This window comes from Lepeophtheirus salmonis, chromosome 1, assembly GCF_016086655.4.
Source record: "Lepeophtheirus salmonis chromosome 1, UVic_Lsal_1.4, whole genome shotgun sequence".
NCBI classification, from domain to species: domain Eukaryota; kingdom Metazoa; phylum Arthropoda; class Copepoda; order Siphonostomatoida; family Caligidae; genus Lepeophtheirus; species Lepeophtheirus salmonis.
Window position 1 is genome coordinate 1,198,722 of NC_052131.2, and position 12,223 is coordinate 1,210,944.

At 29.5% G+C, this 12,223-nt stretch overlaps 1 protein-coding gene across 1 annotated transcript; it reads left to right on the forward strand.

Annotated features, from left to right (window-relative positions):
• The first annotated feature begins 1,588 nt into the window (after positions 1–1,588).
• LOC121113602 (uncharacterized) lies at positions 1,589–7,413 on the forward strand. Its single transcript, XM_040707432.2, has 4 exons — positions 1,589–2,639; positions 5,243–5,452; positions 6,464–6,802; positions 6,862–7,413. Exons 1-4 carry the CDS (start codon positions 2,576–2,578, stop codon positions 7,281–7,283), a joined length of 1,035 nt encoding a protein of 344 aa, XP_040563366.1. The 5' UTR covers positions 1,589–2,575; the 3' UTR covers positions 7,284–7,413.
• The last annotated feature ends 4,810 nt before the right edge of the window (positions 7,414–12,223 follow it).

Genomic DNA, 12,223 nt, shown 5'->3' on the forward strand with positions numbered 1-12,223 from the left:
GGGTAAAATTAAAAAAAAAAAAAAAATTGGTATCTTTATTTATTAGCTAATACCCGTTTTTACTTGGGTATTTATCAAATTTGCGATTTTTTTTATTTTGTATGAGACCTTTTCTACCCCAGTGATGACTCTGCAAATGAAAATGATTTTTATTTCTTCATCATCTGTCTTGAAAACTACGCAAGGAATGCTTACAATTACGTCACATAGAATGATCTATTATTTGTTTTGCGGGCTCTCAGTCATCACCAGGGTCGTTGGAATTAATTCTATAGTTTATAGAACCGAATATATTGAAAACAATATAATCAAACAATTTTTCATTGTTATTGTCTTTCAAAAAGTGGAAAAAGTTGAATGACCACTCTACTTGTTTCGGCACCTATGCAGGTCAATTCTTAATAGTAACTTATTTGCATAAGTGTATTTTTCTGTACCTATGAAATCTCTTTGTAATTACAGGGGCGTCCGCAGTGGGTGGGCTTGCAATTTTTCCTTTTGACTTCATTTTTTTTGGTCAAAATAACTATAACAAAAATAAGGTATATTTTTTTTTTCTTTAAAAGGTTACTCAGACAAATGAGCAAAAAATTTAAAATTTAAAAATTACTTTTTTATGGGAAGCTCTGGTTTTTGAAATCTTTTTTTATTGTTGAAATTTTTTTGTGAATGGCTATGAATTTTGGCATTTGTTTCTAAAAATTTCACGTTTGGAATCTAATTAATTTTATCAGAAAAAATAATTATTTGAAATAAAAAATGTTTGTCCGTAAGTCTCAAACCCGTAGTCTTTCTTAATGTCTGAATATTTTAAAGTTTCTTGTCTGATGTTGCTGTTTAATGTATGTTAAGTTTGTTATTGATGACACAGTGAGGGGTATATATCCATATATTTTAACTACATCCCTGCAGATAATAATAAACTATTCGAATATGGAGTAGGTCTGCTTAGTATGAGCCAAAATTCACAACAATTAAGACATAATCAATGAATATTTCCCTACTAATAACGTCAACACCTTTATTTCAAATAACTTTTTTTAAACCTTCGTTCGAAAACATCCTTACCTATATATCACGGCTATTTCATAATATTTTTTTAATAAGTCATACTTTACTTTTGCTCTATTTCCGAAAGAACAGGATTACAATTTTTTGTTGATCCCTTACTTAGCAATATTATAATACAGCATCCAATAAAATACTATGTAGGATTTTAATATTATGAATATAAACAATTCATTTTAAAAATCGTGGAGAAATAATATGAGAATGATAGTCTGGGATTACTTAAGAGTTGGTATGACTGACTTATTTTGCTTACCTCCAAAGGATTTTGGTCATTTTATGTTTCTTTTTGGAGCAAAAGTTGCGTGATACAATAAAAATAACGCCGTGCCAAATACAATCTCTTTTAAAATAGTAATAAAAGGTGATTCATCCTTTAAACAAGAACGTAATACAATTTACACACTTATATGGTTGAAACCCGTTATAATAAGTAATACTTAATACACCTATGCATTCAAACCAAGCTAACACCCATTGGCTCACCATTTTTTTAAACAAGAACAAAACAATACAATATCAATCCAGGGGTGTCCGCAAGGAGTGGACTGGAGGGGATGTAGCTCCCCCCAAATTCAGTTAATTTTTACTAGAAAATTTAAATTTTTGTGAACAGCTGTAGATTTTTGAATTTTTTTTTCCAAAAAATTTAATTTTTATGAGAATAGTTAAAGATTTTTGAATTTTTTTCCAAACAAATTAACATTATGTAAATTATTATGGATACGTGAAATATTTTTCAAAAATTTATTTCTATGAGATGAACTATGGATATTGAACTTTTTTCCCCAAAAGAAACAAAATTTCTAAATTTAATTTTTGAAATTTTTTTCCAAAATATAATATTTTGTAAACAGCTGTGAATAATTGAAATTTGTTTAAAAAATATTCATTTTTGGAAGAATAACTGGATTTAAAAAAAAAAAAATTCAAAAAATTTAATTTTATGTATATAGTTGGAATAATTGAATTTTTTTTTGAGAAAAACTATGGATATTTGAAATTCCCTTTCCAATAAATTAAATATTTAAAATCTCATATTTTGTAAACAGGTCTGGATAATTTAAATATTTTTCCAAAAAAAAAATTTTTTTGTGAAAAAATGAAAAAAATTATGTACAACTTTGCATTTTTGAAATTTTTGAAACAAAAAAAAATAATTTTTTGATTAAAAAAAAAATTTCTTTGTGTTCTTTGTTGTCAAATGATTTCTAATTAGAGAACATTTTTACAAATTTATTAGCATCATTTGATTCAAAAATAGAATGAGTTTACTCATTAATCATTCTCATCCTGTAAGTACCGCCCAATATTCTGCGTATCTCAATGTATCTACCTATGTGTGAGTGAGTGTATCAAATGCTAATAACAATATCTCTTCTCACACGCTCACATAAAAAATTGTAGCATTTTGAGAATAAAAAATATAAATACAACTTAAGTTTAACTTCACTTCAAAAAGTGCGTTGTTCATAGAAAGTGACATTTTGCTGAATTTGTTTGAATCATGTTGTTGTCAAAGGAGTTCCTGGGGCTGCTCCTTTTATCCACGACCTTTTATGTCGTTAGAGGTGAGTTAATCGAAATCTATTATTTGTGTACTGCAAGTATTTCAATATTTTCTATGGCCGTCTACAGGACTAATAAAAATATATATTTTTTTGGGGTGTCCGGGGCTTTATTTTTGGAAAAAATTAAAATATTAACTTTCAAATGCTAACTTTTTGAAAAGAAAATTTCAATATTAATTTTTTTTTTTTTTTTTTAAACTTCCATAACTATTAAAAAAAAATCAAACATCCATAGCTATTCTCAAAAAATTCAATTTTTTTTTTTGGAGAAAAAAACTCAAAAATCCGCAAATATTCTCAAAAAAACCTTTTTTGGGAAAAAATTCAAAAATCCACAACTATTTGCAAAAAATAAAAAAAAATTTAGAATTTTTTTTTTCTAAAATCCCCATCTGTTCACTGAAAATAAACATTTTTGGAAACAAATTTCAAAAATTATATTTTTTATGTCAAATAAAAAAAATCAAATATTACATATTTAGGAGATAAATTTCAAAAATTATTCAAATAATTTTTTTTTTTTGTAAAAAATTTGAAAAATAAAAGTATATTTTAGATATTAAATTTTCGTGTAAAAATCAAGATGATTTTTTTTGGAGGGGGGGATGGGGGTGGTTGATTGGCTACAGCCCCTCCAGAAGTCCCTGTTTTATTACTTCGTCACTCACCCCCAAACATATTGTTGTATGTAGAAAAGAGAATATTCTAGCTTTTGTACTTAGAAAGTTTTTTAACCTTTTGTAAATTTATACATATCTATTATTTTGCTAATTTCTTTTTGTTTATTCAAATGCAATTAGTTCTTATTGACGATTCTCCACATATATTAATAAATACGTAATTTAGTGGATAAATATATTTAATAGTCCATTAATATATATATATATATATTGTTTTAACTCCCCCCTCCCCTTTCCCAAGTTAATGATAAAAATTCTTGTGCCCATAATTTATTAAGAAAAAAAGGGTCCTTTATTTATGTACGTTCTTTTATGAAACGTTTTTTAAGTTTAAGTAAATGAGGCACTTAGATGACTCAGCTCATTGTAAAAACAACAAATATTAATAAACAAAAACAGGGGGGTCCGCAGAATTATAAATATATATATATTTGGTTTCTGAAAAAAAAAACAATCAAATATAAAATTTTTTCAAAAATCCATATCTATTTACAAGAAATTATTTGTTTTGGAAAATAATTATAAAAATTAATTTTTTTTTGGAAAAAAAAATAAATCAAAAATCCTATACAGCTATTCACAAAAAATTTCAAAAATAAAATGTTTCGGAAATTTATTTTCAAAAATCCATATCTATTCATAAGAAATTATTTTTTTATGATAAAAAATTAGCAAGAATTAATTTTTTTGGGGGGAAAAGATAAGTCAAATATCCAAAGATATTGACAAAAATTTAAAAAATAAAATGTTTCAGAAAAAAAGTTCAAAAAATCCATAGCTATTCACAAAATTTCAATTTCTTGGAAAGAAAATTTCAAAAATAAAATTCAAAAGAAATTATTTTTTTAGAAAAAAATAATAAAAATTAAAGATGTTAGAAAAAAATAATAAAAATTAAAATGTTAGAAAAAAATAATAAAAATTAAAGATGTTAGAAAAAAATAAGTCAAAAATTCACAGCAAATTTTTTTTTTGTGGAAAAAATAAAATAATTATGAAAAAAATTTCTAAAAAACTAAAGCTATTCACAAATTTTGAATTTTTAGAAAAAAATCAAATAGTAAATTATTTGCTCTGCTGGATAAGTTGCCGGAATGTTTTTTTTTTAAAGAAAATAAATCTTTTAAAAAAAAATTTTAGCCCTATTTTGGTGTAATATTTTTTTCATCCTGCAAAAAAAATTCTGGTATTTACATGCATCCTGTTACGAAACATTTTAGGCTCACGTTGACAACTAGCTATTGTGAATTTTTTATCATAAAACACAAAAAATATTTCCTTAATAGTATTTCGTAACTAATATTGGAGATCAACTTAATGTCAACTAGAATATATATGCACCTAGATTCACAGTAACATTTACGTGGGTCATTTGAAAAACCGTGCAAAGTCCGAGAGATGGCGCTACGAGCTATGTTTGGTTAGTAGCATCTCTTGGAAGAACACCCTTCCAACTTTCCCCCAGATCGGTATATATCTTTCTCTTTGGCATTCGTTTGAATGGCGGAAGTGGATTGATTTTCAAAAAATGTACGAAAAAGACTTTCGTGTGTTGATGAAACATTACTGTATGAAGAGACTAAAAATAAGCTTGATGAACGTTATGGGGACTATGCATCTTCAATTAGAGCAGTTTATATTTGTTTTCAAAATTTTCAGAGTGCCCATTTGAGCAGAAGTGTTGCTGACCGTTGTGGACGCCCTGTTGAGGTTACAACTCCAGAAATGATATTGTGACATTTATATCCCATTATCTTTGAGCCACGTTGACAACTCTTATTGTAATTTTTTCCTCTTAAAAGACACAAAATATTTCCTTAATACTTTTTCGTAAGATAGATCTCTAATTACCATTGGAGGTCCCCTTAATATGTCACCGCTAGACAACTTTACAGTTTTAAAATAATTCTTATCTAATTTTAGGGCATGATGATCATGAAAAAGATGAAAAAGAAGAGGACAATGGAGTAAATTGTTGTTCAAATCTATTTGTTGCTTCAAAAGGAATCCTCGCAGACACTCAAGGCTCTCTTCTTGGGAAATACGTCTTGGATGGAGTTGACCAAAGGAAAAATTTAATCTATAAAAAATTGGTCAATGGCGAACCCTATTATTTATACTATAGAGTTAATGGTAAGTTACATATATATATCTACTCAAGTCTTTGATTGTGAGACCAAATGAGTTCCAAGTCTGGAGTCCCAGCCCCACTTCTATTAATCGACAAGTAATCTGTTGTACATTTTACATGATAACCTCAAATAGTAGTTGTTAATTAAAATGACTGATGACGTAATTAAACTTGTACAATCTACTTATAGTAGTGACAATTTGTACACAATATACTCATATATACTCGTCAATACCATTTTTAGTAGTATTTTGCTTCAAAGTATCTCTGATTAGTTATGTCCCCCACATACCCCTGCCTCCCACTCTAAACAAATCAAGTTAGCTTATGTCTAAAAACGTTTACGTTATAGTATTATATAATAATTTATAAATTGTGGAGGTGTGTGTTTTTGACTATATACAATATATACATTGAATGAAATCCTGTCAATACATGATTTGCTACAGGTTTTGTGGTTTCAAGATACATACGTACAACTAAAGGACTCAAGGGGACAGAAAAAAAATCTACAATATCAATAAAAATATAAGGGAAATTACTTAGATAAGACTTCATTGATACAGTGGCAGAAAGATTGGCTGTTGAAAAGTGAGACCAAAACAATCGGTTCAAATCTGTCTAGAAAAGCTAATGTAAGACCGAACCGGAAAAAAAATTCGGTGCTAGACCGAGTCTGGACACCACTACCTATATATGTACGAGTATATTTATTTGCCAAGGAGAAATGAGGGCTTTGTATCTAGAAAAAGAAAGTTCAATAGCCTGAGCTAAAGACTATTAAATTTTAATCATGATTTGAAATATAGGTACATATATAATGCACATTCATACAACCATAGATATGTATGATAATACCCCTTTTTCCTAGATTAGATTCTATGGTCTTTACAAAGCAAATGTGTGGTCTAACTTGTATTTTAATGTCATTTTATCAAATCTTTGTTTTTATTCAAATACAATTCCTGTATTTCATCACTATTTTCACCTTAATCTATAATACTTCATATTAGGCCAATACGAACACGGCACAAATGGCTGGACAATTGGAATCCTGGATGGAAACTCCTTTAACATTGTCACCCGTAACTCTGCTCCAGTTTGTCCAGAAGGGATTAATGGAGCATATGATAGAGATATTACTCTGGATACAACTTTCAACATTGCTTGTCATTCTGAAAAAGTAAAAGTGGATTGCTGTCCCAAAGTAAAGGTGTCAAGTTCTTCAATAATTTCAAAGGTTCAAGGTGCTCATTTGGGTGAATATGTCATGAAAGGAAAGCACAATGGCTATCCCATGTATTACAAGCAGTATCGTGACATTGAAAGCTTCTTATTCTATAGAAAAACCGGTAAGATAATAATTAAAGTTCATTCAAGAGCTTCTTAAGTAAATTTGTCTTGTTTTTAGGATTACCAATGGATGGATGGATGATTAACTCTGACGGACCCAGGTCTCAACATTTTTCCATTACAACACACTCTGAAACGTATTGTCCCAATGAAATAAAAACTGGGTATAATCTTGACAAGGACGAAGATGCCACCTTTAAAATCGTTTGTTCTGCCAAAATCCCTCTTGAGAAAGATGATGAATTAATTAATAAAAATACTCCACAAGAATCAAATGAAGAGGAAGAAGAGAAAAAACCAGAAGAAGAGAAAGAACCAGAAGAAGAAATAAAGAAAGACATGACTAAACAGCCTAGAAATCCAAAAACCCTTCCAAATGACTTTGATTATCCATCTCTTATTCAAAGTGGAGCTTCAAGTAGCTATTCATGTATTGTTCTTTTACTTGCCTCATGTCTCACCATTAAATATCTACAATAAACTAATCCTTAGGCCTTTTAAACAAAAAATAAATTTAATATCCTTTTGTGTATCTCAAAATATTATTTAACCTTTTTTTATACTGAACATGTTGAAATAAAACAGTGAATTATATTGTTATTCAGCTAAATTATATTTATTTATTTTGTGTCTAAGTAAAATGATTTTGTATTAAAAAAAAAAAAAAAAGGCTTCGAGATTGAGAAAAATATGAACACCGTCCATACTTTCAGTTCATTTTTTAAGCTCTTGAATGGGGAAAAAATCTTTGAACAGGGGCCATTAAGACGTTCATTTGTTCACTTTTCTTTTATTTTTCTTTAAATCAACTTTTCTCCGGGCCAGGACCGGGTTTACTGTGAGCGAGTCCCTTTTCTTTTATTTATTTAATTTTGATTTATGTTTTAGAAAATAAATTTAGAATCTTTTTTTTTCAAATATAACAATTCAAATATAAAATGTAGGGCTTTTTATGTATATTTTAAGGGAATAAATTTCAAATGACCTTTAAAAAAAAAAAAATTGACATGCACCCATAAATAATCTAAAATATCACTTTTTTTCCCCAACCTGAAGTCCACATTCTTTTTTCTTATTAAAGTTGTAAAATATAATAATTACCAAATAAAACATTCAATCGACATATGTTTGGTCTGTATACACTATTTTTTTTTAAAATTACGTCTTTAGAGTATAATTTCGATTCAGAGGCATATTTTTAAGAAAAACAACAACAACAACAACTAAATAAATGAAAATAAAAGTTAAAATCGATTGATACAAAACATTGGAACATTTGAAAAACTTATAAATTATTATGTTTTCTTAATTATAGTTCAAATATAATATATTTTATTATATCAAAAGTCAAGAAAAATGAAGGATATTATTTGGAAGTTAATATTTTTTTAAATTGTTTTATATCACACTTAAAACTAAAGAATAAATCTCTAAAAGATTTTGCCGTATCTAAAAATTGATTTTGATTCATTTTTTAAATTTTAACTTTGAGTTTCTTAAGCAATATATAATACTTAAGCAATGAAAGATTGCTTCTGTATGTTCCAAAATTAACTATAATTAAGCGGATTATTTGACTAATTATAATAAGTAATAAATATTTTAGGAGAAAAGACATTAATAGGTACATTACATATTATTCTAAAAATTTAGACTTGAAAAAGCTTTGTGCTGAAGTTTCAATTGAATGTTTTGTTGGGGCGGGTACTTCTGGGACCGCCCTCATAACTGCACCACTGCCACAAATACACCATATGAATTCTGGCAATGGAATACGACTAAAAAAAGGTGAAAATGACATTCAAAAGTTATTTGGTTAGTCAAATAAATTAGTACATAAATTGCTCATAGGGCGGTAGTTTCTTTTAAAAAAGAAAGAAAAACGAAACTAATGAACGCCTGAACGGATATTTTCTAGAAAAGAACAGATGAACGAAAATGGTGTTAACGGATCCAAGCCTTCATATAAGAGACCGAATTCCATTAACGTCGTATAAAAAAGTTTTATTTCAAATACAACTATTGAGATGCAATCAATTCTTTCATGCACAAAAACAAGTATTCGTACATGTAATGTTACGTCAGTCTTTTGAACTTTTAAGTTTATGGACCAGTAATCAAAACTTTATATTGTATATGTAGATATGAAAAAGAAATAAATTATTAACAAACAAGGAACATATATTCAGTAATAATTTTTAAGAATATTCTCATAGAAACTTCAAAAAGACTTGATGTCATTGTCCATGCTCTGCCAACCTCAAATATCATCCCATGTTGTTTGAAGGACAGCTTCATTTATTTGCTAGTGCAGAAATGTGAGAATCACTCTTTAGTATGATCAATTCTGGATTTCGTAGACTTTTTTTTAAGTAATAATAAAACTTGTTAATTTAAATTAACAAATAATATAATGTGTATTCTGATATAACTCATAGCTGTATTCCACTATTTTAGCAAATATCTAGTTAGACAAGTTTTTTTTTTCCATTCTAATTTCCCAAGGAGCATAAACACACGGCACCCTCCATGGATCACGGAAACTGCAATTTAATACAGCAACTCGTGATGCGTATACCATTTAGGTGGGATATATTTCAGTTAAACATTTTAATCATCTTGTACACAACAATAAAGGCACATTAATAAAACAGAAATACAATAAAAATGTCGACCATCCATAAAAACAAAATATAATAAAGTAAAGAAAAATGAAGGTAAATTATATTTGATTATAAAAAAACAAAAACAAACAAACAGTTATTATGGTGGAGGTAACAAGCAGGCATCGTCTTGAAAAAACTTCTTAAAAGTGTTTAGTGCCCGATATAATTTTGATGAAACTTTGTATATCCCTTTTACTCAAACGAGCCCTCACAATTTCCCCACTGGCTTCTTCTTTCCCTGGCAAGGGCGTTGCATTCTGTCAGGAAATGGATAGGAAACCCTGATCCTTCTTTACATAGTCTTTATCAACTAAGTTATTAGTATGCACTTAGTATTATTATGTTATTAGTATTGCAATTTCCATCCATGATTAGTACATGAAAAGAACCGTTTCGTTTTGACGGCAACTTGTATCAATCTACCATTCTTGTTCCAATTTAGAGGTTACAAATTTTTTAGTTTCTACCACCAACGTTGTCTGTGGAACTTCTATATGCGATTGATAAGTCATTTGGCACCCCATTTTAGCTAGTGCATCCACAAGTTCGTTACCAGTGTTGACGTCATGATCCATTACCCATTTTATACTTATGTGTCGTTTTGAAATTCCAATGCCTTCTAAAATACATCGTTGTTGTTCTGCGAAGGATCCTTTTTTCCTTTTTAAACATTCGATATCTGCCATACTGTCAATGTGAAAAATGACAGGGGATTTGAAGTATTCATCCATATCATTTAGGGCACATATTACTTGATAAATACCTTCCAACTCAGCCTGAAAAAAAGTATTAAACCAGCTCAGATTTTCGTATCCGTCGAATAAACATTCGTCTTCTATGGAAATGCACCATCCATAACCAACTTTGTCGGAAATCTTCGATCTATCTGTAAAAACATTTAGGCAATGCAGTCCAAGAGTCCATCATTTGTTATCAATACAACCGGAGAAGCTTAATGAAATTTATTTTTTATTGGAAATCTAAATTTCCTGAGGCATATTCTTAATTCTTTTTGGGGGGTTTCTACCGCTCCTTTAGATATGGAGTGGGTCATCCACGATATTGGAACATCATCCATCGTTTTTAGCCTGGCCCTAAGTGTATTCTTTTTTATGCTTAAATATAGTGGTTCCATTTCGAACATAACTTCCATGGCTTTTGTAGGAGTAGACTTCACTCTTCGACACATCCAAAGACATGCAAGCCTGTCAATTCTCGAGCCCATATCCCAGCTCCATAACAAATAATAGGCTCCAGGCAGGCATTCCAAATCCATGGAATATAGTAAGGCCGTAAGCCCCACTTTTGTCCAATCAAATTCCTGACTGCAAATAAAACTTATTTTGGCTTTTTATAAAATATATTCACCATGGGCTGCCCATCTAAGTCTGAAGTCTATAATAAATCCAAGATATTTCTATTGCTCTACCCATTCTATTGGTCTCTCATTGATTTTAATGTTTGGGTATATCCCTTTGCGGCCTCGGGTGGATACCATTCCTTTTGTTTTTGACTCTCTAAATTTTAGGTCAATTTAAGAGTTTTAATGTGTCATTTCATTTACCCGTCTTTTGGATTATATCAGCCATAGACCGTATGTATATCCCTGTGATAATAATGACTATGTCTTCAGACATTCCAATTGTAAGCAATTTACCAGGCTCAGGCCTGATTAAATGCTGAATTCTACAATTCCATACAAATGGGGGAAAAATCCCTCCATGAGGACAGCCCTTGGTAGGAGTGAAATTCATCTTTATTCTCTGTTGCACAAAAAAAAATCCCTGCTCTTTAAAAAAATGTTTGTAGCATTAAAATGTGGACAAGTCAATACCATTTTGTTCCAAATGTTTTTCAATTATGTCGAATGGGAGGTTGTCAAATGCTCCTTCTCCTGATTGGTCATTGGAACCTTTAGTTATAAGGATTCCATATGCCAATAAAGGAGTCTCTCCATTTCTTTAGCTGTTGTATTTGCCAATGTTATGGGCCGAAATGATTTCGGATTTGAATAATAATCTTTATTTGGTTTTGGTATAAAGAAAACTTTTGATTCACTCCATATCTTGGGAACATAAGAAAACTTCAAGGATAATCTGTTTATTATAGTATTCGTCTGACAAATTCTTAAAAATTATTGGAGCAAGTTATTCAAGTCCTAGTTTTTTAAAACAAAGATTTCAAAACTTCTTTCACGACTACTCCACCAATTTTCTTACACCTTAATCAGTGACTCTTTACATTTCTCCAATTTTCTTCATCCAATCATTTTTCTTTTCCCATGGTTTCCGGATAACGTTCAGGGGATTCTTGAATGTTATAACAATGAACCCTGCTCCACTTTTACAATCGTCAATGGATAGTGCATCAAATATATTTTTGTTATGTTTAATTTTAGGAACGAATCCTTTGATGCTTTTATTCTCCTTGCATTTTCAGTCCAGGTATATTTTATTCCATATTGGATCAGTGATGATGACATTATTACGACGATTCATTTTATTTTGCTGGAGTAAGAGGCTGAAGTATCAAACTCTTCTTTTCTTTTATTTTGTTTATTTACTGAATTACTTTTATTTTCTGAACTTCCTTCAGACTCACTTTTCCCTTCTTCTACTTGTCCGTCAAGGGTTTTATCAGGGGGAGTACATTTATTCTTCTTGAGAAAAATAAAAGGCCTGTTCTTTATCTTTTCTCCTGATACGGTGTGGTGTGATAAATTACACCTTTAGGGAGTGAGAACGCTTAACAATC